This window comes from Fundulus heteroclitus, chromosome 20 (assembly GCF_011125445.2).
Source record: "Fundulus heteroclitus isolate FHET01 chromosome 20, MU-UCD_Fhet_4.1, whole genome shotgun sequence".
NCBI classification, from domain to species: domain Eukaryota; kingdom Metazoa; phylum Chordata; class Actinopteri; order Cyprinodontiformes; family Fundulidae; genus Fundulus; species Fundulus heteroclitus.
The window spans coordinates 40,775,969-40,787,195 of record NC_046380.1 but is presented as its reverse complement, the minus strand read 5'-3'; the positions used below and the strand labels follow the sequence as shown (position 1 = coordinate 40,787,195).

Sequence of the window (11,227 nt, the reverse complement as noted above, 5' to 3'; positions counted from 1 at the left end):
AGTTAACCTTTATATTATTCTAATTCCAAAATCCCATTATCAAGAGAGACCTGTTTGATAAAATAAAACATAACATTTTCTAAATTTAGTATCAATCAAATATGTTACTGAAATATGACTTGAGAACAAGAGCAAGATTTTTCTTTTTCATTAAAAGAAATTCAAATTGTCCCAGAGGAACCAATGTGAATAGTTTCAGATCCTGCTGTACAGTATTCCATGTTGACGGGGCAGAGTATGAAAATGATTTATACACACATCACAGTAATCAGGCAAGAAGGTCATTAAAACTAGATGCTTCCATGAACTGAAAGAAAAACTCAATTTCTAAAGGAAACCCCTAGTTTTATCTTTAGCTTCTTTACAACCTTTTCATCATGTGGTTTAAGGGAGAGCTTATTGTCAAGTTTTACGTCATGGTACTTATGTTTCAGCATGCTCTATTGGTGAACCTGTTATTGTTTCTATGAAAGGAAGAACGTTCTTCTAGAAAGTCTGTATAAATTAATTTAGCATCTCCCATGGCTTGAAAAGAAAATACATCTGAATTAAAGATATATTTTTCTATTAAAGAGGTTGATTGGCAATACAGTTTTTGACATATCTGACCTTTTAAAACCATGTTGCTTGATGCAGAGTTCAAGTGGAACAATTGCAAGTTAATTCAATTCAAATTCAAAAACACTTTATTAATCCCAAAGTGAAATTAAATAATACTCATCCCCTGATAACAAAACTCATAAATCTTATTTTGGATATATAACCCCATACACAAACTCAGAAAATGCTAAATATTTAAAATGAGTGTAAATATAAAAGAAAAGCAACAATAAGAAAATGTACTGTTTCTAAGACAAATCTCTGTGTGTTTTCTTTTTATCTGACAAAATTACATTGAGTGACTGTAATATTCATAATGTACCGTGACACTTTGCAATGCTTTAATTTCCTACTTTATTAAGTTATTTACAGAGACACATACCACCCACTACCCCCATAGAAAACAATCATTTGGTCTTTTACGTCCCTGTGGAGAAGTTTTTGGTCCACTGTTCTCTGCAGAATTGCTTTGATTCACTCATTTAAGGTTCTCCCCAAACATCTTAGTCAGATTTAAGAATCCACTTAGGACGACGTGTCAAAACATTTTCTAATTGATTTTAAAGTATTTAATAGCTCAGATTACGTTTACAAAACACCAACCGGTCTGCTCTGCGCGCTGTCGTGCTTTTATTCTGAAAGCAAGCCGGAAGTCATCCATAACCTGACAGGCTTCTCGCTGAGACACCCGGAAGCAGTCGTAGGTTTAGGTGACGCTGCATTAGACTGCAAGACATGATCCGGTCCAGTGAGTATATTCGCACCATAAATGTTTCTCTTTGTGTCTCGCAATAATTTTCTTCATTATTTTATGTTAGAAGTGAATATTTAGTTAGACGGTTTGACGAAAACGCCGCGTGCAGCACGCTCTGCGATGCTTCCTGTCGATGTTAGCCCGTTCGCCTCTTAGCTAACAATCCAGTCTGCTGCGGGGCGAACCTTATCTCACCGAATGAATGAATGAATGACCGAATGAATGAATGAATGAATGAACGAACGAATGAATGAATGAATGAGAGGGAGGTTGTTGTGTGTATCGCACTCGCTCCTACGTAGCGCTTATGCTGAAGCAGGCGTTCAGGCTAACCGTTGGGTTCGCTAACCTCGGCCGTGTGTCTGCAGAGCTATTGGGGTTGCTCCTCCTCAGCCTGGCTCTTGCTGGGGTTCAGGCGCTCACACCGTCTCACCACCTGTCCCTGTCTGATGTGGCCCGGCTGCAAAACCTCCTGAACCAACCTTTCGACAGCCTGGAGTCCGCCTACTACTCCGTGGTTGGGCTCACCAAGCTCGGAGCGGCTGTTCCGGACCCCGCGGTAAGCTCCCCTCACCTTAACCCAGGGCTGCTTCATTGTTCTGAGCTAAAGCTGCCCATCTCACCTGTTATTGCTGCTACCACCTGTGCATCGGATGCGCAGACGACTTGGCCAGTTGTAACCCGAAGCGGTGTTTTCCTGCTAAATGTGTTTTCCAGGAAGTGTGTCAGTTCCTGAAGTCCCAGCTCGACCCCAGCAGCGTGGATTCTCTGTTCTTCGCGGCTGAGACCAGCCAGGCCATCTCAGGGTGTGAGGTACGGACGTGGCATCCTTCCAGCCTCCAGAGCCACTATTGGCAGCTCCATTTAAACACATCTGGCAAAAGATAGAATGGATTCTCCAGGAAAATCTTCACTCAAGAAAAGTGGAAACAACAAAAGTTTCAGATCAGTAAAGGGGAAAGGAAAAGATAATGGAATTTATATATAATAATAAAAAATAGTCATGCATCAACTTGTGAGATTGGTGATAGTGGACCTCACCTATCAGTAACTCTGGTGCAGTGATGATCGTAGCACAAGTTCCAGGGTCCTCATTTATAAAGCTTGTGTACGTGTAAAGCAGGGCCCGAAACGTGCGTATGTCACTTAACACGCAAAGGTTCGGATCTATTAATAATAAAAAAAACTGGACAGGAAAATGTGCGGCCCTCGCGAAATTGGCGACGCAGATGGTTAAGTGGCGACCTGCAGCAGAACTGCATCATGGTTCCTCTCAGACGTTCAGTTTATATTATATTAGACTTTATTAGACTAGACTTTATTATATTAGACTTTAATCATCGGTCCACTTCATCTTAAGCCTTCAAAGCCCCAGTGTTATTTGCTGGTGAAGATTCTCAGTCATCCGGGTCACGATCAATCCAAGCATAAATAATCCTTAGTGTTATTGATGTTTGTGCTGGTGACACCTTTCAATAAAAATAAAAAAGACCATAAGCCAACTTAAATCAAAGTCAGCACAAACTTTAATGTGTGTTTTCTACCATCCCATTCCTCTCCCCGATGATCACCAGGGTGACGAGAACCACAGACTGACAGGTTATCGTGACGAGGTGTGAGTCGATTATAATAGCTGTCAACAGTCAAATACACTTGTGTGTAATGCTGCTGCAAGACCTTGCAAATGGAAGAGTTAGAAGGAAACGTGGTTCCAGGGGTCAAAGGGTTCCTGGCTTATGACAATGACTGGCTGATATTTCACTGTAGACGCCAACGCTTTACATTCCGCCGTAACCTACAAGGGACAGTGGCTACACCTCCCCTGGTGCTGGGTTCTAACTCGCTCCCCAATCAACACGCGGCACACAGCCGCTGAATGTCCCGTCAGCTTCCTGAAATGCTTTTTGCAGTGCTTTTTTGGGGGGGCATGGATTCTCCATCATTGGGAGGGAAACCTCTCATTTCTCCTGGTCTCACAGCCTTAGAGGGATTTCAACACAGCGCAGCTCCGTGAGACTTTCCTCCAACTCAAAACTGCAAAATCAACTTTACATTTTTAACAAGATTTCTTTTTTAATGTGGACATCTGAGTTGTTGCCTCTGATTTTCACATTTAACGAACATTTCATAAACAGTTTCTTTGTTTTTTTTTTTTTTTTTCCTCTGGGTTGCCATTACACCATGAAAAAAAGATCAGCTGACCCGTTTTAGTACACCAACATTCACGGGGTGCTTTGCATTGGCAGTTTATGGTTGAATGTGGGCGTGTAGAGGGCAGAACATGAGGCGGAACCGGCTATGCAAATGTTCAGGTACAGCAGTGATCTATGAAGGGAATTTGCGTGCTGGTGCGTGTGGTTTTATACATCTAAATTATTTATGCAGTACACACGTTTTGTATGGATTCTGCACTATGTCTTTTAAATGAGACCTCAGGTCCGATTCATGGAACAGTGTTTACACCGGTCTATACCAGAGTCCAACAGTATGCTACATACTTTGTTTCATGGATCAGACATGGAGCTCGTCCTTGCCATCATTACTGCTCCTAAACTTCCACAAAGTTAGCAGTTATGCCAATTATCACCAGGAGAAATTAAAGCTGGCAGCTGCAAACATCCAGGCCTCTGATCCATTGAGAGACGTATGACAGATCAGTGGAGTGTTTGGGTCTGAGGGAAAGAAAAGGGATCTGGAAATACTCCCCAAAAATCATTATAGAAAATATAATAAAAACATGTTCCAGAGAACATAAAATTTTTTGGAGTATGTTTCCTGTATATATTTTATATCCATTATCCTTTCCTGTATGTTTCCTGTAGATTCCTGTATCCAATGAAACCAGAGACCTCCTTCTGGCAGCAGTCAGCGAGGACTCCTCCATGTCTCAGATTCATCGAGCGGTGGGCGCTCTCAGCTCGTTGGGCCTGCCTCTGGCTTCACAGGAAGTCGTGGGTGCGCTCACAGCGCGCATCAACAAGGAGGACAACGTCATGGCGTAAGTGTCGATGCGGAGCACAGAAGCGGTCTGTGCTGCGGCTCCTGTGCGTTGAACACTAATTCACACCAAGCATCTGCTGTCTTGGCGCAGCATCATCTCAGCTCTGCAGACTGCGTCCCGCCTGTCCCAGCAGGCAGAACTGGGGGGGATCCTGGAGGAGATTGAGGTGAGTTCTACCGCCTCCACTAGGTGGTGCTGCGCTGCTGCTCTGGAAAAAGCTTTGAGATTTCTTCCTTTTCAGGACCTGACGGCTCGTTTGGATGACCTGGGAGGCGTCTACCTCCAGTTTGAAGAGGGACTTGAGGCCACCGCCCTGTTTGTGGCCGCAGCGTATGGCCTGTCAGACCATGTAGACGTGCAGCCCCCTCTCAAGGAGGTAGGATTTCTGTACAATTAGTCATCAGCTTCACTTGGTGCTGCTTTTCTCTAAAAGCCCTGAAACCGCGCTCTCACAGGACCAGGTCATCCAGCTGGTGAACTCCATCTTCGGCAAGAAGTCCTGGGACTCTCTGTCCGAGGCCTTCAGTGTGGCGAGTGCCGCCGCCGCTCTGTCCAACAACCGCTTCCAAGTACCCGTCATCGTCAGCGCTCAGGGACCAGCCACGGTGTCCCACAGCCAGCCAACCCTGCAGGTACAGCCTTTCCTCTGGCTCTCACTAACTCTGCCTCCCTCTCTGGGGTTTGTACTGACATCACTCTGCTGTCGTTCACAGCTCCTGGTCACTGATGTCATGTCTCAGCCTCTGGCCTCAGCCAGTGTGCTGGTGGAGTCTGCGTACGCTGTGGCCTCCAAGAGCGCCGTCCTCAACCAGGCACCTTTCACTCACAATGAGTACGTCTGATCAGACCCATAAACACTGGCTTCTAAAAGGCGGGCGGGGGTGTTGAAATGGATTCTAAAAGCAGGAGAGGATCCAGGCTCATGAAGCCGTGTCATTGCTCGTATGAAATACTTTATAGTTGAGAAAGATCAAGAGTTGCTAAAAAATAAAGCATTTCCTGTGCTGTTAGATGAAGGGATGAGCTCAAAGTAGCTAAAAAGCTAAAGAGAAGCAAAAATCCTCACAGGCTTGAATTGTTTTATGAGGAAAATCCACAATGATTTTACAAGAAAGCTGCTAAAACGTCCCCTATTGCCTTGGGACTCGTTTAAAGTCTGTCTGGTAGCCTCTAGCTGAAAGAGCACTATAGTAGTTCCCTTTCAAAAGCTTTAACCTTTAGAAATCTGAGGAAACTCTACATTTCTATTAAAAAATAGTTAAAGAAACAGTAAAATATTTTCCAAACGATGGTTTCTAAATGTCAGAAGTCATAGTAATCATGTCCCGAAGGAGCAAAACATTTTGAGGCGTGAATCACTTAGGGCTGGACGATAATTCAATAACGATATATATTGATCAATAGACGTATATCGATGATAGAAAAAGGGTCAGTAAAAATTTCAATCGAATCAAAGTTTTCCCTTCTTATGCATTCCAGCTATGTAGGTTAATATTACAGTCATTACATCCTCCCAACCAATCATAAACGCAGACCCAGCTCCGCCCCCTTCAAAGTTGGTTGAATTAAGTCTTGAATTTGAATTCAGTGTTTGTGAGTACTGTATTATACAACAGCTGCACTTGAAATATATATTTTGAATTTGTTGATCAATATTGATCAATATTTCTATTTTATCAATATCTTTTTTTTTTTTTCTATATCATCCAGCCCTAGAATCACTGTGATGGAACAAAGATGGCAGGAATAGCTGAAAACGCACACTGAGATGATCTCACTGCTTTAAACACACTGACCCTCATTCTCTACAACATGTTGACTTGTTACATGAATTTTTACCTAATTGTGAGGATGGAAAAGACAGGGTAGGGAGAAAAATGTTGGAAAACGGCTTTAGTGACCAAGATGTTAAAGGCATTGTTGATGAAACGGAGCGAGGGGAGTGTTGAACAGGGACTTTAATCATTATCCTTCTTCCTAGCTGGGCCACAGCTCTGGTTTTCTCATAGCTCTGCCTCAATAACTGATGAATCCCACGTTGGTGCAGCGGATCTCTTTCACTCTCTTGTTCTCTCTTCCTGTTTTTAGTGGCGTCTTTGAACTCAACTTCATGTCCAGCCGGCCGGCCAGTGGATATTACCAGTTCACTATCAACGTGGGCGGGGACAGCCGCCTGGTGGCCAATCAGGTCGAGGTAATGTTGGCTTCACCGGTAACTTCACCACACGGTCCCTGTGTAGCGTTAGCGGACGGAAAAGATGGTTATTGTTTTACGTTTACCTGCTGAATTCAAATTACTAACAAGAGTTTATGTGGTGTAGTGCTTAGAAAGAAACCAGAATGAACAGGTCAGACCGCGCCATCAAAGAATCCCCAAATCAGACCCACACACTCCACAAATGAAGTCTAATAATAACTGCAGCTGCCTGACTCAGTGGAGGCTCAGCGTCTGCTGGGGTCTTTGGTTCAGAACCTGATTAGATGAAGGCTTAGCGATGTTGCTAGATGACACAAGCTGATTAAATACTCTTCAACACCATTTTGAATATAATTCACAAACATAACTTGATGAGTGAAGAACGCCGAACGTGAATACTTTTACGTGTGAAGGCAGCGCCTGCCTAGGTTGTTCTGGGAAGCTTCTCAAGGGCAGAAACAAACGGCTCAAGTTCTTGTAACACACATCCTGTTATAGATCTGTTGTTGTTGTTTTTTTGTTTTTTTAAAGAACTAGAGCGATAATTTCCCAAATGTTGTTGTGACTCAACTTGCAGCTGAAGGTGAAGGTTTCCACGGAGGTTTCTGTCACCAACATGGACCTGTCTGTGGTGGACAAGGACCAGAGCATCGGCACCAAGACCAGCAGGTCAGGAAGCGCACCGGGGATCTGGAGCTGAGGTTGTGCAGCCCTAACAGCCCCAAACCCTTCATGCTGCGTGTTTTTTCTTCCTGTGCTGTGATGATGATGCAGGGTGCAGTATCCCTCCAAAGCCAAGAGCTCCTTCACAGCAGACAGCCACCAGAACTTCGCCATGTCCTTCCAGCTGGTTGACGTCAACAGCGGCCAGGAGCTCACCCCTCACCAGGTCTGGACTTCCGGCTGCGTGTCGTTGCTGCTCCCATCAGTACCGCTCATTAAATGATCCAGGCCGGGAGCCTGAGCTCGTGGCTCCGGCTAACGTTAGCCGTGTGTGTTGTGTCCGTCAGACCTTCGTGCGGCTGCACAACCAGAAGACGGGCCAGGAGGTGGTGTTCGTCGCTGAGCCCGACAGCAAGAAGCTCTACAAGTTCGAGCTGGACACGGCCGAGCGCAAGTCGGAGTTCGATTCCATGTCTGGCACCTATTCGCTCTACCTCATGGTTGGAGACGCTACCTTGGAGAACCCCATCTTGTGGAACGTGGTGAGTGTCTAACCGGGCTCGGTCCTGGGAAGCAGTAGCTCCTGGTTCTGTTGGCCAAGCTGACGTTTAACCTGCCGGCAGGCCGACGTCGTCCTGAAGTTCGCGGACGAGGAAGCTCCAGCCGCTGCCCAGCCAAAGACCCTTTATGTTCCCAAACCAGAGATTCAGGTAACGGCCGTCTGCTCTCCACGCCCGGTCCGCCGGGTCCGCATGAGAAAGGTCGGTGGTTTGAGTCTTTGTTTCTGTGCAGCATCTGTTCAGGGAGCCGGAGAAGAAGCCCCCCACCGTGGTTTCCAACACCTTCACTGCGCTCGTCCTCTCCCCCCTCCTGCTGCTGCTCATTCTGGTAACGTTGCCAAATGGCTTTAAAGTGTTTTCCGTTTTATTCTGCTGTTTTTTTTTTTTTTTTTGCTCTTGTGTAGTTCAGAAATAGCTCCGCCGCCCATTTAGCGGCCCGCCTAGTGTCTGTTGGTATTCAAAGCGCCACTCGTGGATTATTTGTTGCTTTTGTGTACATGGTCCTATTTTCAGAGGGACCATGGTCAGCGGGATGGCCAGTATAAATATAATACTTGTTTTAATTAGAAAGCACAAACAGTCCTGCGGTTCCGCCTGGGTGGCTTTGTCTGCCGAGTGTTGGCCATTGTTGCTGCTAATCGTTGCACTTTGTTGGCGATGAACGACGCGTCCAGCTGCTTTGTCTGCTGCTCTGACTGGAGACACTAAAACACATCTCATTGTTAAACCCCCCCCCCCCCCTTTTCTCTCTCGTCTAGTGGCTTAAGCTTGGAGCCAACATCTCCAACTTCAGCTTCTCTCCCAGCACCATCCTGTTCCACCTGGGCCACGCAGGTAGGTTCCCACACGCGTTCTTTAATCCTCCTGGAGGAATCAGGAAATGCCAGTGCTGAGCGATGCCTTGCAAAAGCATTCTTCACATTTTCTCCTCTTACAAACTCAAAATGAAATAGATGTTATGTGGGAGATCGGAGCAAAGTAGGGTGCAGCTGTGAAGTCAAAAGAAAATTCTACGTTTCAAGAAACAGAAGTCTGAAAAGCGTGGCTCGTTTGTTTTCAGCCTGCCTAAATCGTCTTTAGAGGCGTGTCTCTACCAGACTAAGATTAGTGCGTTAGTTCTGCTGCTGGTTTGAGCGCCGCCGTTTTAGTTTAGCTGGTCACCACAGACGCTCAGCCGTTAGCGCTATGCTACGCCAGCCTGGTTTACTGTAGAGGATGGTTCCCTCAGATAGCGCTGAGCCGAGCTTGAGTTGATTTAGGGCTGTCAGAGTAGTCTGCCACACTTTTCAGACTTTTGTTAGTAAAACATGTTGAGAAAATAGGGAAGTTCATGGCGTATCGATGCTTTAGCAAGGCGCTCTGACTCCTGGTTGCTGTTTTTATCGCCATGGGAGCAGCGAGACGAAGGGGCTGTAAAATCTATCATGGCTTTAAATGCTGCGGAGGTGAGTCACTGAGCCTTCTCTGCGCTGTCGTTTCAGCCCTGCTCGGCCTGATGTACGTCTACTGGACCAACCTGAACATGTTTCAGACGCTGAAGTACCTGGCGATCATCGGCGGCGTGACCTTCCTCGCCGGGAACCGCATGCTGGCGCAGAAAGCAGTGAAGAGGTACGTATGCTGAGGGCGGCCGGCACAGCCAGCTCATCCCTCGGCCCTTTCCTGTGACCAGGACTCTGCTGCTTTTGGACCTCTTTGTAATTCTTAGCTGCACACCTGAGGGGGGGGGACTGTTCTGTGTCTGTAACTACGATGGGGCTTCAAAGGATAATTTCAATCTGAAGGCCTGTGCCAGAAGAAGAGCTCATGAATAGGAGAGAAGCGTAGCAACAGAGATGATCAGAGAGGCCAATTTCCCCCCCATCAGTATGTAGAGCTCCTCATGGGCCGGAGTGTGCAATTTGTCGTCTGTGACAGCGACTGAAGAGGTCGCTTTGTAATTGGTCACTTTGGCTGGCCTCTCTCACGGCGGCCCGTTTTCCTCTTTAGGCGAGCAGAACGTAGCGATTAATGATTTCCCTAACGTTGTTTCCCGGTCACGGCCTTTTCCTCCTGCCTCCTTGAAGCTGCTCTTGTCTTTTTAACCCTTCTCTCCACACCTTGCTGTCTCTTTCCTCCTCTTTCAGGATTGCTGCAGAGCAGAGTAGTAGGTTGGCAAAGTATAGGAGCCTTCGGTAAAGCACCCCCCCCCCCCCCCCCTTTTGTAACGTTCTGCTTCCAGGCTGAAGTAAGAGCATCCACACTGCATCTCCATAACATGTGGCAGCGTGCATGGCCGTGTGGTGCTCTCATTCTAACCCCCCCCCTCCCCCCATCATGACCATTACAACCAAAGCCATAGCAGCAACGTAGTCGTCCTTCCTTCCATTGTGCTCTGTGATCATGGTTCTGGTTGTACCGTACGTTCTACGCTCCACCAAACCGTTTGGCATCGTCTTCATTGTCACATTTTTTTAGGGGACGCATTAAAACGCATGATCCAATCCACTTGTCAGTTGCACCATGAATTCATCCGACACGAGTAAAGACTGACGTTTTCTTCCTCTTCCTACAGAATGGAGAAAAAATGAGGACGAAAAGAAGAAAGTGACGGTGATCTATCTTTTTTTTTTTTTTTTTTTTTTTTTTCTGTTCGCAACAAAATCAGACTATGGGGGAAGAAAAATGGCACAGAGGTTCAAGAATCCAATTGACGGTTTAAACATGCAGTACGGCTGTGTTGCCAAACGGAAGAGACGGAGAGCCGACACGGTCTCTGACAGAGCGGACAGATTCTGCTGCAAAGCTACTGATCATTGCACTTCACCCTCCTCTCATCTTCTCTTTTTGTCCAACACAGCAGAGTTTTTCACTGAGCTGGGATTTTCTTTGTGATTTCTTGATGAAATTTGGGTTTTGTCCTTTTTTTTTCTTTTTTTTTTTTTTTTTTTTTGTACATTCCTCTTTTGTTGATGCCCAGTGCCCATTTCACCTCAGATAGGAGCTTCTTCATCGATGAATAGCAATTGGACATAGCGCTGACACCTGGATTCATATTAACCATGCTGATGCATTTGGCTGTGGTACTCTTCTATTTTCTACAGAAAAAGAAATTTGTTGGTAATAAAATATGGGCAGTTTCACAATGTTTTTGTAATGAAGATGGGAAAATAAAGAAGCTGAGGTGAATTTATTCTTGTTTGGGGTTTTTTTTCTTACTTTTTTTTAGGTCACATGAAAAGGAAGCTAAATGTTCCTAGAATCTCTCCTCTGAGCAGAGCTCTTAAATTGCTGTTTCTGTTTTTGTGTGTAGAAGTTAGTTTAAAAAAGGTTTTAAAGGAGGCAACTAAGGTAACTACATGAGGACCTGAATCCTTCTGATGGTCTTTTTAAGCCCTTTTTCAGTGTAGTGGTGAAATAAATTTGCCCTTGACCTATTTAGCTCTTCATTCTTATAAGAAAAAGAAAAAAAA

General features: G+C 45.4%; 1 protein-coding gene across 2 annotated transcripts; it reads left to right on the top strand.

The window, feature by feature from the left end:
- Positions 1–1,264: 1,264 nt before the first annotated feature.
- Positions 1,265–10,947, top strand: rpn2 (ribophorin II). 2 transcript variants are annotated; one of them, XM_021322691.2, is made up of 18 exons: positions 1,265–1,348; positions 1,723–1,913; positions 2,072–2,167; positions 4,177–4,352; positions 4,446–4,521; positions 4,597–4,731; positions 4,811–4,987; positions 5,069–5,187; positions 6,444–6,549; positions 7,130–7,221; positions 7,327–7,441; positions 7,563–7,757; positions 7,839–7,925; positions 8,008–8,103; positions 8,534–8,609; positions 9,257–9,386; positions 9,902–9,949; positions 10,330–10,947. In XM_021322691.2, exons 1-18 carry the CDS (start codon positions 1,336–1,338, stop codon positions 10,343–10,345), a joined length of 1,944 nt encoding a protein of 647 aa, XP_021178366.2. In that variant the 5' UTR covers positions 1,265–1,335; the 3' UTR covers positions 10,346–10,947. The 2 variants fall into 2 exon arrangements, with proteins under 2 accessions (XP_021178366.2, XP_021178369.2); XM_021322694.2 differs by having other exon boundaries at positions 9,902–10,002.
- The last annotated feature ends 280 nt before the right edge of the window (positions 10,948–11,227 follow it).